The sequence below is a fragment of the Lygodium microphyllum genome, chromosome 6 (genome assembly GCF_053477565.2).
Source record: "Lygodium microphyllum isolate KBCC chromosome 6, Lygodium_microphyllum_v1.1.10, whole genome shotgun sequence".
Taxonomy (NCBI): Eukaryota; Viridiplantae; Streptophyta; class Polypodiopsida; order Schizaeales; family Lygodiaceae; genus Lygodium; species Lygodium microphyllum.
This window is the reverse complement of record NC_141140.1, coordinates 54,769,042-54,784,139: the sequence shown is the minus strand read 5'-3', so window position 1 is coordinate 54,784,139 and position 15,098 is coordinate 54,769,042. Positions and strand designations below refer to the sequence as shown.

General features: G+C 40.8%; 3 protein-coding genes across 3 annotated transcripts; 2 read left to right on the top strand and 1 right to left on the bottom strand.

Moving 5' to 3' along the window:
- The first annotated feature begins 462 nt into the window (after nt 1-462).
- Nucleotides 463-2,603, top strand: LOC148034577 (uncharacterized). The gene is made up of 5 exons (XM_087680542.1): nt 463-1,414; nt 1,505-1,675; nt 1,818-1,907; nt 2,001-2,181; nt 2,278-2,603. The coding sequence occupies exons 1-5, from the start codon at nt 1,077-1,079 to the stop codon at nt 2,584-2,586; spliced, it is 1,089 nt and encodes a 362-aa protein (XP_087536668.1). The 5' UTR covers nt 463-1,076; the 3' UTR covers nt 2,587-2,603.
- An 867-nt stretch (nt 2,604-3,470) lies between these two features.
- Nucleotides 3,471-4,186, bottom strand: LOC148034576 (uncharacterized). Its single transcript, XM_087680543.1, has 2 exons — nt 4,078-4,186; nt 3,471-4,006 (listed from the first exon to the last, which is right to left on the bottom strand). The coding sequence occupies exons 1-2, from the start codon at nt 4,184-4,186 to the stop codon at nt 3,471-3,473; spliced, it is 645 nt and encodes a 214-aa protein (XP_087536669.1).
- A 1,423-nt stretch (nt 4,187-5,609) lies between these two features.
- Nucleotides 5,610-7,261, top strand: LOC148034575 (BURP domain-containing protein 16-like). Its single transcript, XM_087679528.1, has 2 exons — nt 5,610-6,090; nt 6,179-7,261. Exons 1-2 carry the CDS (start codon nt 5,659-5,661, stop codon nt 6,827-6,829), a joined length of 1,083 nt encoding a protein of 360 aa, XP_087535654.1. The 5' UTR covers nt 5,610-5,658; the 3' UTR covers nt 6,830-7,261.
- Nucleotides 7,262-15,098: the final 7,837 nt, after the last annotated feature.

The window sequence follows — 15,098 nt, the reverse complement described above, 5'->3', positions numbered from 1 at the left end:
TAGTAGGATTGTTTTGGTTTGACTACCCCTTCGTCCCGCGTTATCGTGAATCAATTCACTATAACGCAAGAGCAAAGGTCGGAGGATGCTTGATAGCCACCTCACATTGGTGTCAAGCGATTCACCATAATGCGAGGAGGATGATTGTGCTTTCAGTGGCCCTTCATCTCGCGTTATAGTGAATGCTTTCTATAATACTTGAATGTTTTGTGTTTTCTGCGCTTTTTTGCCCTCTTCCATTCAATCTTGCATCATGGGGATTCGATTCACTTGAAAGCACACGACTAATGATTAGAACCTCAGTACGTCTCCATGTGTTATGGTGAATCATTGTGTTATGTGTTGTAGCGAAACGATTCACTACAACGCGAGTAGGATTGTTTTGGTTTGACTACCCCTTCGTCCCGCGTTATCGTGAATCAATTCACTATAACGCAAGAGCAAAGGTCGGAGGATGCTTGATAGCCACCTCGCATTGGTGTCAAGCGATTCATCATAACGCGAGAGAGTGCATATTGCTTTCTTGGCCACCCTCTATCGCGTTATGGTGAATTGTTAATAGTGTACTAAGGAATTGCTAAGTTTTCTGCTCTTGTTTGCATTTTCAGATGGCTCGTGTAAGGCAAACTGCGAGATCGAAGGACAATGCAGGTCCCTCTTCTAGTGGAAAGAGGATGGTGAGTCTTAAGGCCTCAAGATCGAGGAAACAAGGCAGTCCTTCCCGATTGTCCAAAGTGCAGCCTAGAGAAAGGCGTTTTGCTGAGCACTCTTCGGTCCTGCGAGAAATCAAACGATTCATGAAGCACCCAACTGCAACTATTCCAAGGTTGCCCTTCCAAAGGCTTGTCAGGAGGATTGCGGAGAGGAATTCAATTTTGTTCAGGTGGAAGGCTTCGGCCTTGTTTTGTTTGTAGGAGGCGGCAGAGGACTGGTTGATTGAATTCTTTTTGGACAGTTATGTTCTTGCGGCCCATGCACACAGGGTCACTGTCATGAACAAAGACTTTTTCAGCCTCGCCGCCCTGCGTTTCAGATACGATAAGCTACTTACGCCAGTCACATTTACAGATGCATGAATGGTGCAGATTTTGGACGTGCGGCCAGTTCAGAAAATTAGAATTCAAGAGGTAACGGAGGGTGCTCCAGAGCATGGGCACGAGACCCGGGCAAATATTCGGGCAGCCGCTCACAGGGAGCATAATGCGGCAATGCTTGCATTGCAAATCAAAAGAGAGAATGTTCGTGCACTCCATGAAATGAACAGGGAGGCGCTTCAATTTTTACTGCCGGAGTTCTATGTACCATATAATATTAGAGGCCAAAGATGTTATTTCCCAATTCATGCCGAGGAAATAAACATCTTGTTTGACCCTAGAACAGAAGTGAACGACAAAGTGCTTCGATGTGTCTTAAGGTATACTCTTTTCTCTATCCTGCCACAATTTTCCATTCTTGGCTCTTCAAAGTTAATAAACCCTAACTCTTGATATGTCGTCTTGTGAAGTTTTGTTATATCGCAACTGCCCGAGGATGTACAGCATCAAGTGTACCAGATTGACTCGCTGGTTTCAACACTTCTGGTAGTGGATTCAGTTCCCTACCTGGATGTGCTGAACTGGTTTCGGGAGGTGCAGCTGGACGACGCTCGAGTTATTTTTTTGGCATATCACGAAAAGTGAGTTTGTCTCTTGCATGATGTTTATACGAATTACCCACTCACAAGTTATATAGTGCTTCCTTTGGCACGTGCTCTCGCTTCACAGTTAACCACAATGCGTTTCTTGAATCTAATATGAATCATTTTGGATGTGATGCAGTTCCCATTGGAGCCTTATTCTTGTGGACGTGCAAGAGAACGTTGTGTACCTTGCTAATTCGACATCTGGAGTCCATGGAAATGTTTTGCTGTGAGTTCAAATCATTATGTCACATATTATTGTTAAATTAGAAGTCCGGATTGATCAGGATAGTGATTGGTCTTTGTTTTCATTTGTTTACAGTAGCGTGCGTAAACTAATGGCCGCGTATGAGAGCCTCAGCATGGACACCGATACCCTTGAGCGAATGACCATCCGAAGGGTTACTGTGCCCAAACAGGATGATGGTCATAGCTGTGGGTGGAGGGTGGCCCTCAACGCGTTATTGCTCCTTCGAAGCATTTTTCAGCTTCCTTCTGATGATGTAAGCATTTCTTAGCTCCCATATGCATGCATACTCTTGTTTATCTTCTTGTATATTGTCATGTTGATCTTATGCCTTCATGAATTGTGATGGCAGTTTCCATCAATGTCTCGTTACGTGGACTTGGACGTCCAAACGTTCAGGGAGGAGACGATAGCGAAGTTGATCGAGATTGCGGAAGGAATGCCTCCGGACGGCCCGGTGGACTTCATCCCGCCAAACCCACGAGGGGGGATAGGCCCCCCCGAGCCGCGTAGATGGGCTCCATACCTGGGAGAAGAGCCTTGGCTCCATCCTGAAGCCCAGGCGCGTATGGGTTCAGTGATACATAGTTTTTTCCTTATGAATGAATTTGTTGGATTTCTTCTTCCAACAATGTACTGCTTTGTAACATGCTATTTGTAAAAATGCAACAACCCATGTACATTTACATTTTTTAACACATACTTAGTGTTATTGGAGAGCGAACATCCATTGTAAATGCACTTTTGATTTCAAAATCAGAGGATCAAATTTGCCACTGCATTCGTTCACTTCTTGTTTTCTTACTTTAGGCCTTTTATGTGTATATAAAAATTCAATTGTGTATATTTTTGCCTTCAATACATTGTTTTAAACAATAAAGCACTACAAAAGCAATGTTTTAAATAGATTAGTATATTGCATATGGAAAATTCATTGTCACCATTTACATATACATGGTCACTTCATATATCTTCAAGTGCCTCCAATTCATGTGGGGCACAATACATTGTTTTAAACAATAAAGCACTACAAAAGCAATGTTTTAAATAGATTAGTATATTGCATATGGAAAATTCATTGTCACCATTTACATATACATCGTCACTTCATATATCTTCAAGTGCCTCCAATTCATGTGGGGCTACAACATCTTTACAAATGATCTGATGCTCTCTTCTTTTGCTAACCTTCCGACCATCTAGCTTGAAACAAAATTGATTTGGAGGATTCTGAATAGCTACTTCTAATTCCTTCCTAACATATTCGAGAGTCCAATTCTCTTCCACTTCCAATGTCAATGATGGGTGACCCTGTCGAATCAAAACTATTTCTATCAAGCAAGAGTGGCTGCCATCTCTTGTATCTTGGTCCATGCTTTCCCAGTTGTTGTTGATCCATCGCCACCTTCTATAAGTAAATGACATGCACAGATGTTGCCTGGCAATATAGTATCTGATTCCAAAATATCATTAGGATAATTTCTCAAGTAAAATCAAATAAGCTTCGTAATTGTTTCACAAAAAGACATTTGAATGTTATAATGCTCACCGAAATGCAATGTCGAAGGTGTTCAATCGACATTCGATCAAATCATCTCCCTTTGATGATTTCACTCTCCAACCTTTGTCAAAAAAATGATCAAGCCAGGCTTCATCTATATCTTTGCACATAAAAGTTGTTCTAGTTTTTCTCAATTGTTTACAATCAGAAAATAAATGAACAAAGCGTGCAATTGGAACAAACAAACTTAAGTGGACATTTCTTGCTCCAATGCTAGGCTTCATAGCACATTTAATATCATTATACATTTTGGTCCTATAGGACTCTATCACTTCTGTATCAAGCAATGGCCACTCAGGACTATCAAGTGCAGGCAAAGGAATACATTCCAACTTTCCATGTTGGCTAGATTGTGTGGGCAACGTATAAAATGAGTCATAGAAATATGTTCTACTTCTCGCAAGATCACTTGGTGCACGGCCTTCATATTGAAGTTCCCCCACCTCACCATGTACGACATTCAAGAATCCCGTTAAGCATTGTGCAGGCTCCCACTCCTGGAGATTGGATGGGTACAAATCTGTGCAAGATAGAAAAATGTATATCATTCACCTTATTTGCAACATTGGAATACAAAACACAAGCACTTACAATGTGGTCTATGTCTTGGAAGTCCTTCCAATGGTCCCACATTGATCTCTTTTTGCATGAATACATGCTGGATCAACACTTCTTTGACAGTTTTCCCTCCTAGTGCCATCTTGAAGTCAAGTATCCTTCCTTTCCAATGTTTGGCCAAGTCTTCAGATGCCTTTCCCTTCACTCGGTATTGGCCACGGCTTCCTGGCTGCATAGTGACCCAAGAGTACTTCCTGTATACTTGGGGAATCCATTCTTCGTTCTCGTCTTTTATGTTATACAACACAACAGATGAGATACTGCTCCTTGCTCGTTTTCGTCCACTTTCGCTTGCCATGAGATATTAGCAGACGTATGAGAAAGAAGACGCAGCAGAAAGTTGATGACTGAGCTAACCACTTTAGTGGATCAAGGAGGGAACAGGAAATGAGGGATGGTGTGTCCTTTTGGGCGCCAAAGATGTTGCGAGTTTCAAAAGTGAAACCAAGATGAGGGAATAACCAGGAGGTTGGGTATCTATCTATTCCAAGCATTCAAAATCAGTAGTTCTAGGGGTGGTGGAAAGAATTTTTTAATGCTCCACGTCTTAACATAGGAATGTGGAAAACATTCTTTTATTGTGTTAGGTACTGACAAGAAAACCGGTTTAACATATTTTAAGACGCGGTGATGACTTTTTTATTATTTCTTGAAGACACCTTCTTCTCCACATTTTAGGTGGCTTTGTACAGAGGCCCCACCACCAGTGAATATCGTTGCCAAGATTTCATGTGACTCAATCTTTGTGTCTATTATTTTATTATTATTGAAACAGCCCTCTTTTGAGTCCAGAATTTTCCTAATGACTTTGCACTCATGACTGTGTACCTGCACCAATATGTTCCCAAACGCTTGAAAGAAAGGAGACATCGATCCTCTTACCAAGATATTGCAATTTCTACTTGCTACTTGAGCTACTTTTGCTCGTCGATGAGATGGCACAAAAAGGATACTCTTGCTAGCCAAGTCAATGGGATGAAGCTCTCCCCTAACACAAAAGGTTGTTATGGTTTTTTGCTTATAGGTGTTTCAAGTAGAGATTCACAAATAGAGTGGTGAACCATGTAGAGAGGCAATAATTGCTTGTGTGAGGGGGTTCATGGAGTGAAAAGTATGCTTCACCTACCCTTCTTAGATTTTGAAGTAGAGCCTTTGTGTAGGGCACTTTGCCATTATGGTAAGGATAAGAGACCAAGTGGTGTGCCAACTTCCAAGTGGGTGTATACTTTGTGACTAGAGCTACAAGTTAGATGCATCATCAAGGTTAGCAAAGGACAAAGGGACAAACCACCCAACTTGGTGGCCTGTGGGAAAGGGACGCACCACCAGCCTTGTGGCCAGGCAAAGGTGAGTCATGACAAGTAGTATTTATTTCTATTTAAGTCGCTATAATGAAGGTACCGAGCACGGGTGCTTGGAGGGGGCGCCTACCAATTTTGTCCACGCTGAACAAATGGTGGGCTAAGCCATTATTCACGTGTATAAGTAACGACATCCAGGGGGAGTATAGTAGTAGACTAGTGTGCACTCTCTCTGAGACTTGAGCCTCTAGCCATGGAGAAGATGTTGAAGGTGGTCGTGATACTGGTTTTGGCTGTTATTGTGATTAGTAATCTTGGCTCGATGCAGACAGTATCTGCATACTCATCAAGGCAGCTACTGTCTTCATCACCTTCTGCTTCTTTGAGTTCGGGGGTGGTCGGGTACTGGGAGGAGAAGCTAAACCATGTATCCATGCCACCCATGCTCAGTGCCATGGTCACACCCCTCAAACCAAACGAGGCCGGCCTTCTCATCTCCAAGATCAGAGATCCCGTGCACAGCTACTTACCCTCCAACGCTCCAGCCTTCTGCAAACGTTCCCGCATCGTGTGTGACCGCAAAGCGTACATTCCCGTTCTTGCCTGCAGCTACCAACACAACTACGGTAAGTTCAACGTGAAAAGCGAGGATCTCGGGCACGGTGGCTTCTTCCGGGAGAAGCAGGTGAGAATGAAGTCATCAGCAACTAGGAAAGCTAACGTAAAAGGAGTATCTATATTGAATATCTATATTGGAATGTGGATGCATGCAGACCTTAGTGAAGGGTGCTCTAATAGAGCTAAACATCAACAAATTTGAGAAGGATGATGGCCGATACGAACAACCACGTGCATTCTTGCCTCGAGAGCTGGTGCAGCTCTTCCCTTTCACCAAGGAAGGCTTGCCACAACTTGCCCACATGCTGGGCATCTCCAAAGAAGCCCTGCCCAGCATGCAAGAGACAGTCTCCGACTGCTTCAGCGAGCAAGGTGGCCTGCCAGGCGAGATACTATCTTGTCCGACCTCCATCGAAGCTATGGCCGATTTCGTTGCCTCTACCATGGGCTCCCAAAAGACAGTGGCTGCGCTGGATGTGTCCCATAGCCATGAGGTCGCCAAGACTCAAACCGTTCTCGATGTGAAAACAGTCAAGAGCGATCCCAGTGACAAGTACGTCACTTGCCATGACATGTACTTCCCATTCCGTGTTTTCTACTGCCACTACCTTCCGCAAACCAAACTCTTTGTCGCCACACTCCAAGCAAGTGATGGAAGCATCCATGATCGAGCCGCTGTCTGCCACTACGATACAAGCCAATGGAACCCCGACCATGTCTCCTTCTCCGACCTTGGCACCAAGCCTGGCGAGAGCGAAGCATGCCACTGGATGGCCGACAGCGGCCTTGTGTTTCTGCAACAGTAAGTTTCCAACACGCTATATTTAGTGGCGGGTGACGAATCTTTATGAGGGTCATCACCTGGCAATGTGCGACCGCTCCGCTTCCTTTGGCACTTATGCATGTATTTCGCTTGGAGTCTGGACTCACCAATCATCTACAACATCATATCTTCATCCTGTACAATCGCCTCCTGTGTTGCTTTTGACTACGCCATCTTATGTTACCATCCAGATTGTAATATATGTCTACTTTTGGAATAATGTTTACGCGACTCTCTCATGCTAGTTCCTTCCAATTTCTCCAATCCTTATTGATTTAAAACTAGGGTGGATAGGCAGCCTTCATCCTATGTGCTTACAAAAGACTACATGACAAGAAATAGAAGACTCCATGACAAGAAACATTGTAAATATTAAATCATAAACAAGATGCTTGTGGGATAAATTCTCTCTTAATACCTTTTGTACCATACTCCCTTGTGGAAAGTTCCAGCGTTGAATCCTTATATCATAACTTCCTATATCTCATAGTTCCTTTTTTATGTTGAAGCACATGAGTACTAATTTGTGATTGGACTTGAATGCTACCATTTTGTCAAACTTTCAAGAGTGGAAAATCTAATGAGTGAAAATATAAATATGAGGCCCTACACAAGGTCCTTCAGGACCCAATCCTTCCTGCAATTATGAGGAGTACTACTTTATTACTAATGTCTAAAGAATTCTATGTTTTGAAAATTAAAGCCCAAAAAATACAGGAATAAGAATTAGCTCAATAGAGCTCTAAGGGAGCCTCATCACACATTGTGATGACAACCACATGAATAAAGGTGTTATCATCCTCACGTCGCATCTAACTCGACCATGTTTGTTGACTCCGAATGCTTCCTCGAATTGAGAACATGCATCAAAAGAGAGGAACATTGTATGAATTTGGATTGAAGTAAATATGTTTTGGACAGCAATGAAAAATAATAGTTATTGAAATAGATAATAATATATAATATAAGTATGATAAACACACATCATGTGGGAAGGGAGGCGGCACATTTCCTTCCCCAAAGAAGTATAATCCAAGGGAACAGTCCCTTCCCTCAGCATCATGAGAGTTGAGAATATAAGTGTCCAGTAAGAGTCGTGAAGTAGCATCATGAATGGACAATATATTTACACATTACCTGAATGTTCGTAATCATATTCGCATTGTATTTTGACAAATGGATATGTTTCACACATTGATCAACATGTTACTCTTTTGGTTTTTGCAAACATGTAAAAATTGAACTTTGTCAAGTTAAAGTCTTTCACTCTTTACAAACATGGAAGAAACATTCAAAAGAGAGGCATATTAAAACATAATATTATTTAATCTCGAATAGTATCAAAATTCTACTTTGAGAGAGAATGACAAAATGTAGCTTTCATAAATACTTCATGCAACTATTACTTCAATAGTTATTATGAAGCTCAACATTACCAAATACCTATCCAACAATGTAGGAACAAACTTGGAGTACACACACATGTAGCTATCAAGAGAGGAATAATTCCTTAGCCCTCTATTATTCATATGATGACCAAAGAAACTATCATGGTTATGGCCCCTAACAAGTCTTTGAGGCCAAGTGATACGAGTAGATATCTTGAAGCAACGAATTCACTCAATGCTATTGTCATGTGCATGCCTCTATTTATAGCATTCCAAGCACTCCAATCGAGGACAGTTTTTTAGGAGCTTTCATGCTAGCAATTCCTAGGCTTTTAGGAGCAACGAAAAGGCTCAGTTTTAGTCTAATTTGCATCAATTTTGCAGCCACAAGTAGAGCTACAGACCAAGAGATTGTTGGCTAGTTCTATGGTAGCATCAAGAGCTAGATCTGGAGATCCAACACCTAGCTAGGATCCTCCCTAGGAGCACTCATCAGGCCCAGGTTTGGAGGTAGCTTTCCATTAGTTTAGTCTTTGATAGTCTTTATTGTAGAACTGAACTCATATATGTTTGTATCAATATATTCAAATTACATATAGTATCTTTACTTTGCATGCATCCTCTCTCTCTATTTGTCAATTATTAGTTAGTCATTGAGTTAGGCTTGGTTGTCTTGGTAACTTTCAAAGTCTGTTGCATTCAATAGCTATACATAGAGGGGGAGAGTTTCCCCATGAGATTAACATGGGAGTTGAATCTCAAGAGCCCCCTAACCATGTTGCATTTGCACTACAAAGTCCTTACTATGACTCTAGCTCTCAAAGTTAAGATCGCATTGGCTGGACATTCACCCTCACCATTTGGGTTCATGCATGACATGAATATCATTGAAGCAATCTTGAACACAAGCGCCAATGTAAGTCTTTCAACATGAATGGGACCTTCATGCTTCAAAGATCAATAAATAAGACAAGCTCATTACTTTTTGCCACTGGCACTAACATACTCCTCGAGAATTGATGAATACGGATGATGCTTTGAAATGGAGTCCAACATCAAGCATAGTTGCTTGCTCATGAATATGCCAATGTATTAGTTGATGAGAAAAGTAACATTGTGCGCTTATCAAACTTGTATGAAAATCATTCGAAGGATTCAGAATCGAGAGCCAATAAGGACAATACTAGTGCAATTTGGATTGGCATGCAAAATAAACCAGGTTAGACTTGATAGTTTAGCTTTAAGTGAGTGCAACCAAAGGAAATAATCAAATATCTAGAGGCCCCTAGCTTTGTATCATGGATTATTGTGCAATTCACTGGAGAATTTTTGCTATGATAGTTTTGGAGTGATCTGATTAATTGTGATGGTATTAACTGAGGAGAATCATAGCCTAATATGTGCAATGATGGGCATCATGAATCCCCTTAAAGAGTGCATTCTAGAGAACAAAAACTAAAGTACGTGAATTAAAAGTTTCTCAATTTGCAAGCACAAGAACAAAAGAGAGTTATATCATGTTGTCAATGTTATTGTACTATAGATTACGCTAATGGAAACCTTTGGTAACACTTGTAAATGGATTTTCTATTCTAGGTTGATTAGCAATCAGAGAAAGAGTTTTCTAGAATCATAGGACGTAGCTTGTCTGTATTTCCATGGCCACCACAAAATTATAATTCAAGGATGGGTCATGCTTTAAGTTGCTTGAATATTTTGATGCAAAAATCACTCACACATGAATTGCAAATTAGGAATACGCTAATTGATCCAAACCAAGAAATTTATCCTCCAAACTAACAAATTGAACTGTTAAGCAAATATGATCATAGATTAGCAGCTCTCATCATAGAGTTCATAACTATGTGTTGCATCTACCCGATTAAAGATCAAAATTGTTATTCTATACCTTAAAAAATATCAATATTCTTATTCATAACTATGTGATGCATCGACTTGATTCCCACACCTTAGAAAAATATCGATATTCTTATTTTGGACATTATCAGAAAGAGATCTTGGGTAAGATAAGGGCTTAAATGATACCCAAAAATGGAGGCTCCAATCAGTCCAACGAGGCTAAACACAATAGCTTGATGAGCAAGAGGTGCTACTGGCAAGTGCCAACCTATGGGGAGTACTCTAGATTGTTGGGTTCCAACTAGAGATCTACACTAAGAGACTACTTTTAGAGATTCAATGTTGACCCTAGACAAATTGGTGGAATCTTAGCCTTTAGGGACCTTGTGATTTCAATGATAACCATATTTTGGATTCAATTACCATGAGATGTTTAGTCAATACAGATTAAGTAAAAGAGGAGATGATTGAGCATCAATAGGGGCTTCTCTCCTTGATCTCTACAAAACATTGTCGAAATCTCAATATTCGATGATCACCACTAATTGAATGCCTCAGGTGGCAGTGGCCGCAAGTTGTCTGGCTCATCTATCATTCATCCAACATGAACAAAAGAATGGTGTCTTGTTGTAAGCCCCCCAACACTATACAACCCATAAGCATTGATTCAAACTTGGCTTCGTCTTGACCTAATTACCTTAATTATGGGAAGGAGACATTAGTAGAGATTTATCTTGATAAAAAACCTACTTTCGTGCATACAATGACAACAAGGAAAGGGCTTGTAGGTGCACAAATAGCCACATTTTTATCTAAAATAGAAAGTGATGGGCACGTTTAAAATCCTAGCAATAGGTGCACCAAAAGACTCACAACATCATAGCTTTGAAATAGACATGTAAATAGCCAGGCATATAGATGGGCAAATACATGCAGTCTTGAAATAGTTTTTTAGAAAAGCACAACATACTATGTATTTGCAGTATTCCAATCATATTGAATGGAATGGACTCCTACATACACATAGCATGTTGTCCTTTTTTTTTCCCTCTAGTTGACAAGAGAGCGAGTAGATGATGATCACAAATTAATATATTGTCCTCTATATCAAAACATTGAAACATTAAACATGCAAAAATTGTTAAAGATAAAACATTAGACAATTAGTTGCATGCCAAAGGGAGAAGTAGGAGTGCTTATTAATTTGTGTCCAAAAAATTTTGGTAATACATATATCATGTAGCCATGTGTGGCTTCCAAGCACAAAAAAAGGCAACATCCATGTCATGGATGTGGTTGCTATGAGAAAGAATTCTAGTACTACTCCTCATCCTTAGTGGAGCCACCATGCTGATCGTCATTGGCTCCATGACCCTCACTAAAGGAGCTTTCTCCCTCGCTTGTATGCTCCTCATCAGCTTGTGCCTACTCAAAGGTACTTGAATGTATAAATGCATTGAAATGAATCTATAATTAGATTAATGAATTTCTTAATATATTTACACATACTTGCTACATGGGCATTGATCTCATAGCCTGATTAAACTGCTCCTTAGTAAATCATCCCCCGATAAAAAAAGTGATGCTTGGGTTTTCATAGTAGTGGGGTACTTGTGCATGATATCAAGATGCAAGATGACACAACTTACATATGGGTTAGAAAAAAGAAACTATATCATATTTAAAACAACTAAACACTTAGTTCGGTAAGATCAATACAAATCAACCTACAATGATGCAAGACCACCTGATCTAAAGTGAGCATAGTCATACTACTCCATCTGGATCTGTCGTGCCTTTGTGTGTTGCTTGCTTTTGTCTTCCCTTGTAGCCTTCATTGGTTTTGTCCACTTGTGAGCAGTGCATGACATGCTTCCCCTAACTCCCCTCTCTATTTGTGCTACCTCCTCTCTTACTTATCGCCTTGGCAAGGAGCTCTTATTTGAGAGGATGTCTACAATCTTTCCCTTTGCCCATTTTTTAGTAAAGTGAATTTGGGAAAGATTGGGGAATCTATTACACATCTACTTAATGGTTTGGTCTTGTAGGGAGGCTCTCTAATCTTTAAGTATTTTAAAACAATCTCTATAGTTTGAATAAACTATAGAGCAGAAATTCGGATATGAACTCCTTTCCCTATTCATTTTCCAAAATGCCTCCCATATATGTGATGCCATAGGTATGAGCCATATCATCATCATGTGTAAGCTCAATCTCCTCAACATTAGATGCATCACTCCCCCTACCAAAACACTGTGCAACACAACCTCCTCTGCCACCTCCACTCTCCCTAAAGCAGTGTGTACTACCCCCACTACTATGCCATGATACACTTCACGCAGTGTCATCACCACTAGTATGGTGACTACCAACACGATGATTGGATGTAAGGGGGATATAATAGCTGAGGTGACGGAGTTGATGAGGGCAAATAAGCAAAGGAAAATTTCTCCTCACATGTTGACTCCCTAGTAAGTGTGACTACAAATGGTGTAGTAATAGGGGTGGCTTTGCGGTACACCAACTCACTTCTCCATCTATTTGGGGCTAGCCACCTTTCCCATTCAGCCTACCTCTAGTGAGTCAGCTAAACCTAGTTATTTCTTCCCTACTTGTAAATGAAACTGAAGGGGGCATGATTGTAAGAAATGCATATAGGATCACATCAAGGAAATAATTTTTACTTGTTATTTCTTTACTCAATTCTACTATGCCTATGGTCATTATTTCATCACCCCTAAGGTTCACCCTGCCCTTAACTCCCTCTTCATGGCCACTCCTTACAACTTTGCCAACTTCTTCTACATCAGTTTTTAAACTATATTTTGCAAGCACCAAAATTCACATACTTGCACTTGTGGATCTCATCACATACTTTCTAGCCACACAACCTACTACTTCAGAGCGCATGAGTAGAGAGTCCATCACAATAGAAGAAAAGGGTGAGTACACCTTAGAGGGATCAAACCTTAGAAGGCCCTTAGTGAGATTTGAAGAGTATCAAACATGACCATCACAAGGGTTTCCAAGGAACTTACCTGGCATCTTCCAAGAACCAGAACTGTCTCCAAGGTTTTCCAATGTACCTCAAAACACAGGAGATAGATTGATCGAATTAACCACATCATGCATATCAATGCCTTTGGCATCATCATCTAGAAGGGTCCAATCTAATGGCCATATTCAAGGGACGAACCATGAAAGGACGAACCCATAGCTTGACAGAACATCATATCACAATCTCCAATGACTGAGCCTAGAATCTCAGCACAAATGCCAGAATAGTATAGAATCTACTACAAATGATATGGGTGCTTGCGCAAACCTATATACCACCTACCCATGCACCCAGAACAATTCTGAACATAAACACAAGGAGAGCCTAGGAGGAACTCTTACCTCCACAACCTCCATGCATGCACCCCGTGACAATTCCACAAGGAGGGTCAGTCAACACCGAAGCAACCTATAGAATTCATCCAAAATTCCAAAATTTGTTACACATGCCACCATATGGAATGGGAGGATACTACATGCCTCAACTTGCACCACCTCCAATTAACCAAATGATACTTTTCGACGATGCCATGAGAACCCTAGTACAAGCACTAGGAAGGGGGGTAGGCAATGGGCCCCACAATCCAAATGCTAGGCGAGACCAAAACTTTTCAAGGAACCATTCAATCGCCATATCCAAATTCCTCACCAAGTTTCTTGGTGAAGGAGACCTAGTCACTTATAGTGCGATTGGAACAAATCTATGACACATATGGAGAAGTCAATGATTTCGACAAGGTAAACGCCTTTGGGCTAAGCCTTGAAGGAAAAGCAAGACAATGGTACTGAGCATTGAAACTAAAGGAAAAGGTAAACTGGACCCATCTCAAGATATTCTTCATTGTAGAATTGTCACCAATTGGGTTGAGTAGAGTCCAATTAACCAGCTCTATCAAGTTAAACAAGAAAAGCTTTCGCTTCGGGATTATATCGCTAAAACCAAACACTTAAATACCTGATGTAAAACTCATGAGAGGCCGCCAGCGATGAGAAACTACTTCCAAGATTCTTGCTTGGACTTATGAACAAAAAGTTGCATGATTTATTGTTTGCTATGGATCCAACTTCCTTCGAACTATGCAGCAAGATAGCAATCAAGTTGAGAGACAATATGATGGAAAGCAAATCCGATAGACCATCATCACCAATGCCATCTCTCTCAACATCATAGGATTCTAGAGCCTCAATAAGAAAGAAATCTAAGGGAATGGCTTGAAACTCCAAAGACATGGATATAGATGAGTTGGCCAAAAGATTGTTAGAGAAAATGAACCCATTTGGCCAACAACCAATGCAATGTAATCCACATTTATATCCATGAAGGGATATGGTATGGTGCGGCGTGTGCAATGGTAATCATCCCTCAAACGAATGTCTTAGGCTAAGTGCTAGACCACTAGCATCTTAGTGTGCACATTATAATAGATGGGGAAACCATCAGACATATCAATGTCGATATCCCATGATAGTGTCACAACTACAATTATACCAAGTGAGAAATCCATTAGCCTTACCACCTCCTACAGGATAGATAGTTCAACAACCAAACCCCATACATGCCATCCAAAACCCATATTGCCCTTAACACACACCATTTCCTTCCCCAATGCTAGGTCTGCAACCACCACCACCACGAATCACTCCCACGAATCAAGTATAGGTAGAAGTAGGAACACTAGAATGGGTGGAGCAAGAATTGCCTATAGAGGAACCCAACAACTCCCAAGCAAATATGGAAGAAGACATGGAAATGATCAATGTCATAAGCCATTACATGCTACATGGAGAGTGGCATATTCAAAATAAGAGAACCATCTATGCAAGAATCACAAGAGGCACCAGTAGTTCCCATTAACAAATTGGGACAATACTTTGAGAGTGATGATACCAACACAATAGTTCCTATCTTCTACCAAGGGCAAGTAGTAACTGCCATCTTACGTGGAG

What these genes read in the sequence shown, in the direction of transcription:
- LOC148034577 (XM_087680542.1), top strand. Translation starts at nt 1,077, where the DNA reads ATGGTGCAGATTTTGGACGTGCGGCCAGTTCAGAAAATTAGAATTCAA. An exon ending in TTTTTGGCATATCACGAAAA is followed by an intron (nt 1,676 to 1,817) that starts GTGAGTTTGTCT and finishes GATGTGATGCAG; the next exon opens with TTCCCATTGGAGCCTTATTC. An exon ending in GTCCATGGAAATGTTTTGCT is followed by an intron (nt 1,908 to 2,000) that starts GTGAGTTCAAAT and finishes ATTTGTTTACAG; the next exon opens with TAGCGTGCGTAAACTAATGG.
- LOC148034576 (XM_087680543.1), bottom strand. Translation starts at nt 4,186, where the DNA reads ATGGCACTAGGAGGGAAAACTGTCAAAGAAGTGTTGATCCAGCATGTA. An exon ending in TCCAAGACATAGACCACATT is followed by an intron (nt 4,007 to 4,077) that starts GTAAGTGCTTGT and finishes TATCTTGCACAG; the next exon opens with ATTTGTACCCATCCAATCTC.
- LOC148034575 (XM_087679528.1), top strand. Translation starts at nt 5,659, where the DNA reads ATGGAGAAGATGTTGAAGGTGGTCGTGATACTGGTTTTGGCTGTTATT. An exon ending in GCTTCTTCCGGGAGAAGCAG is followed by an intron (nt 6,091 to 6,178) that starts GTGAGAATGAAG and finishes GGATGCATGCAG; the next exon opens with ACCTTAGTGAAGGGTGCTCT.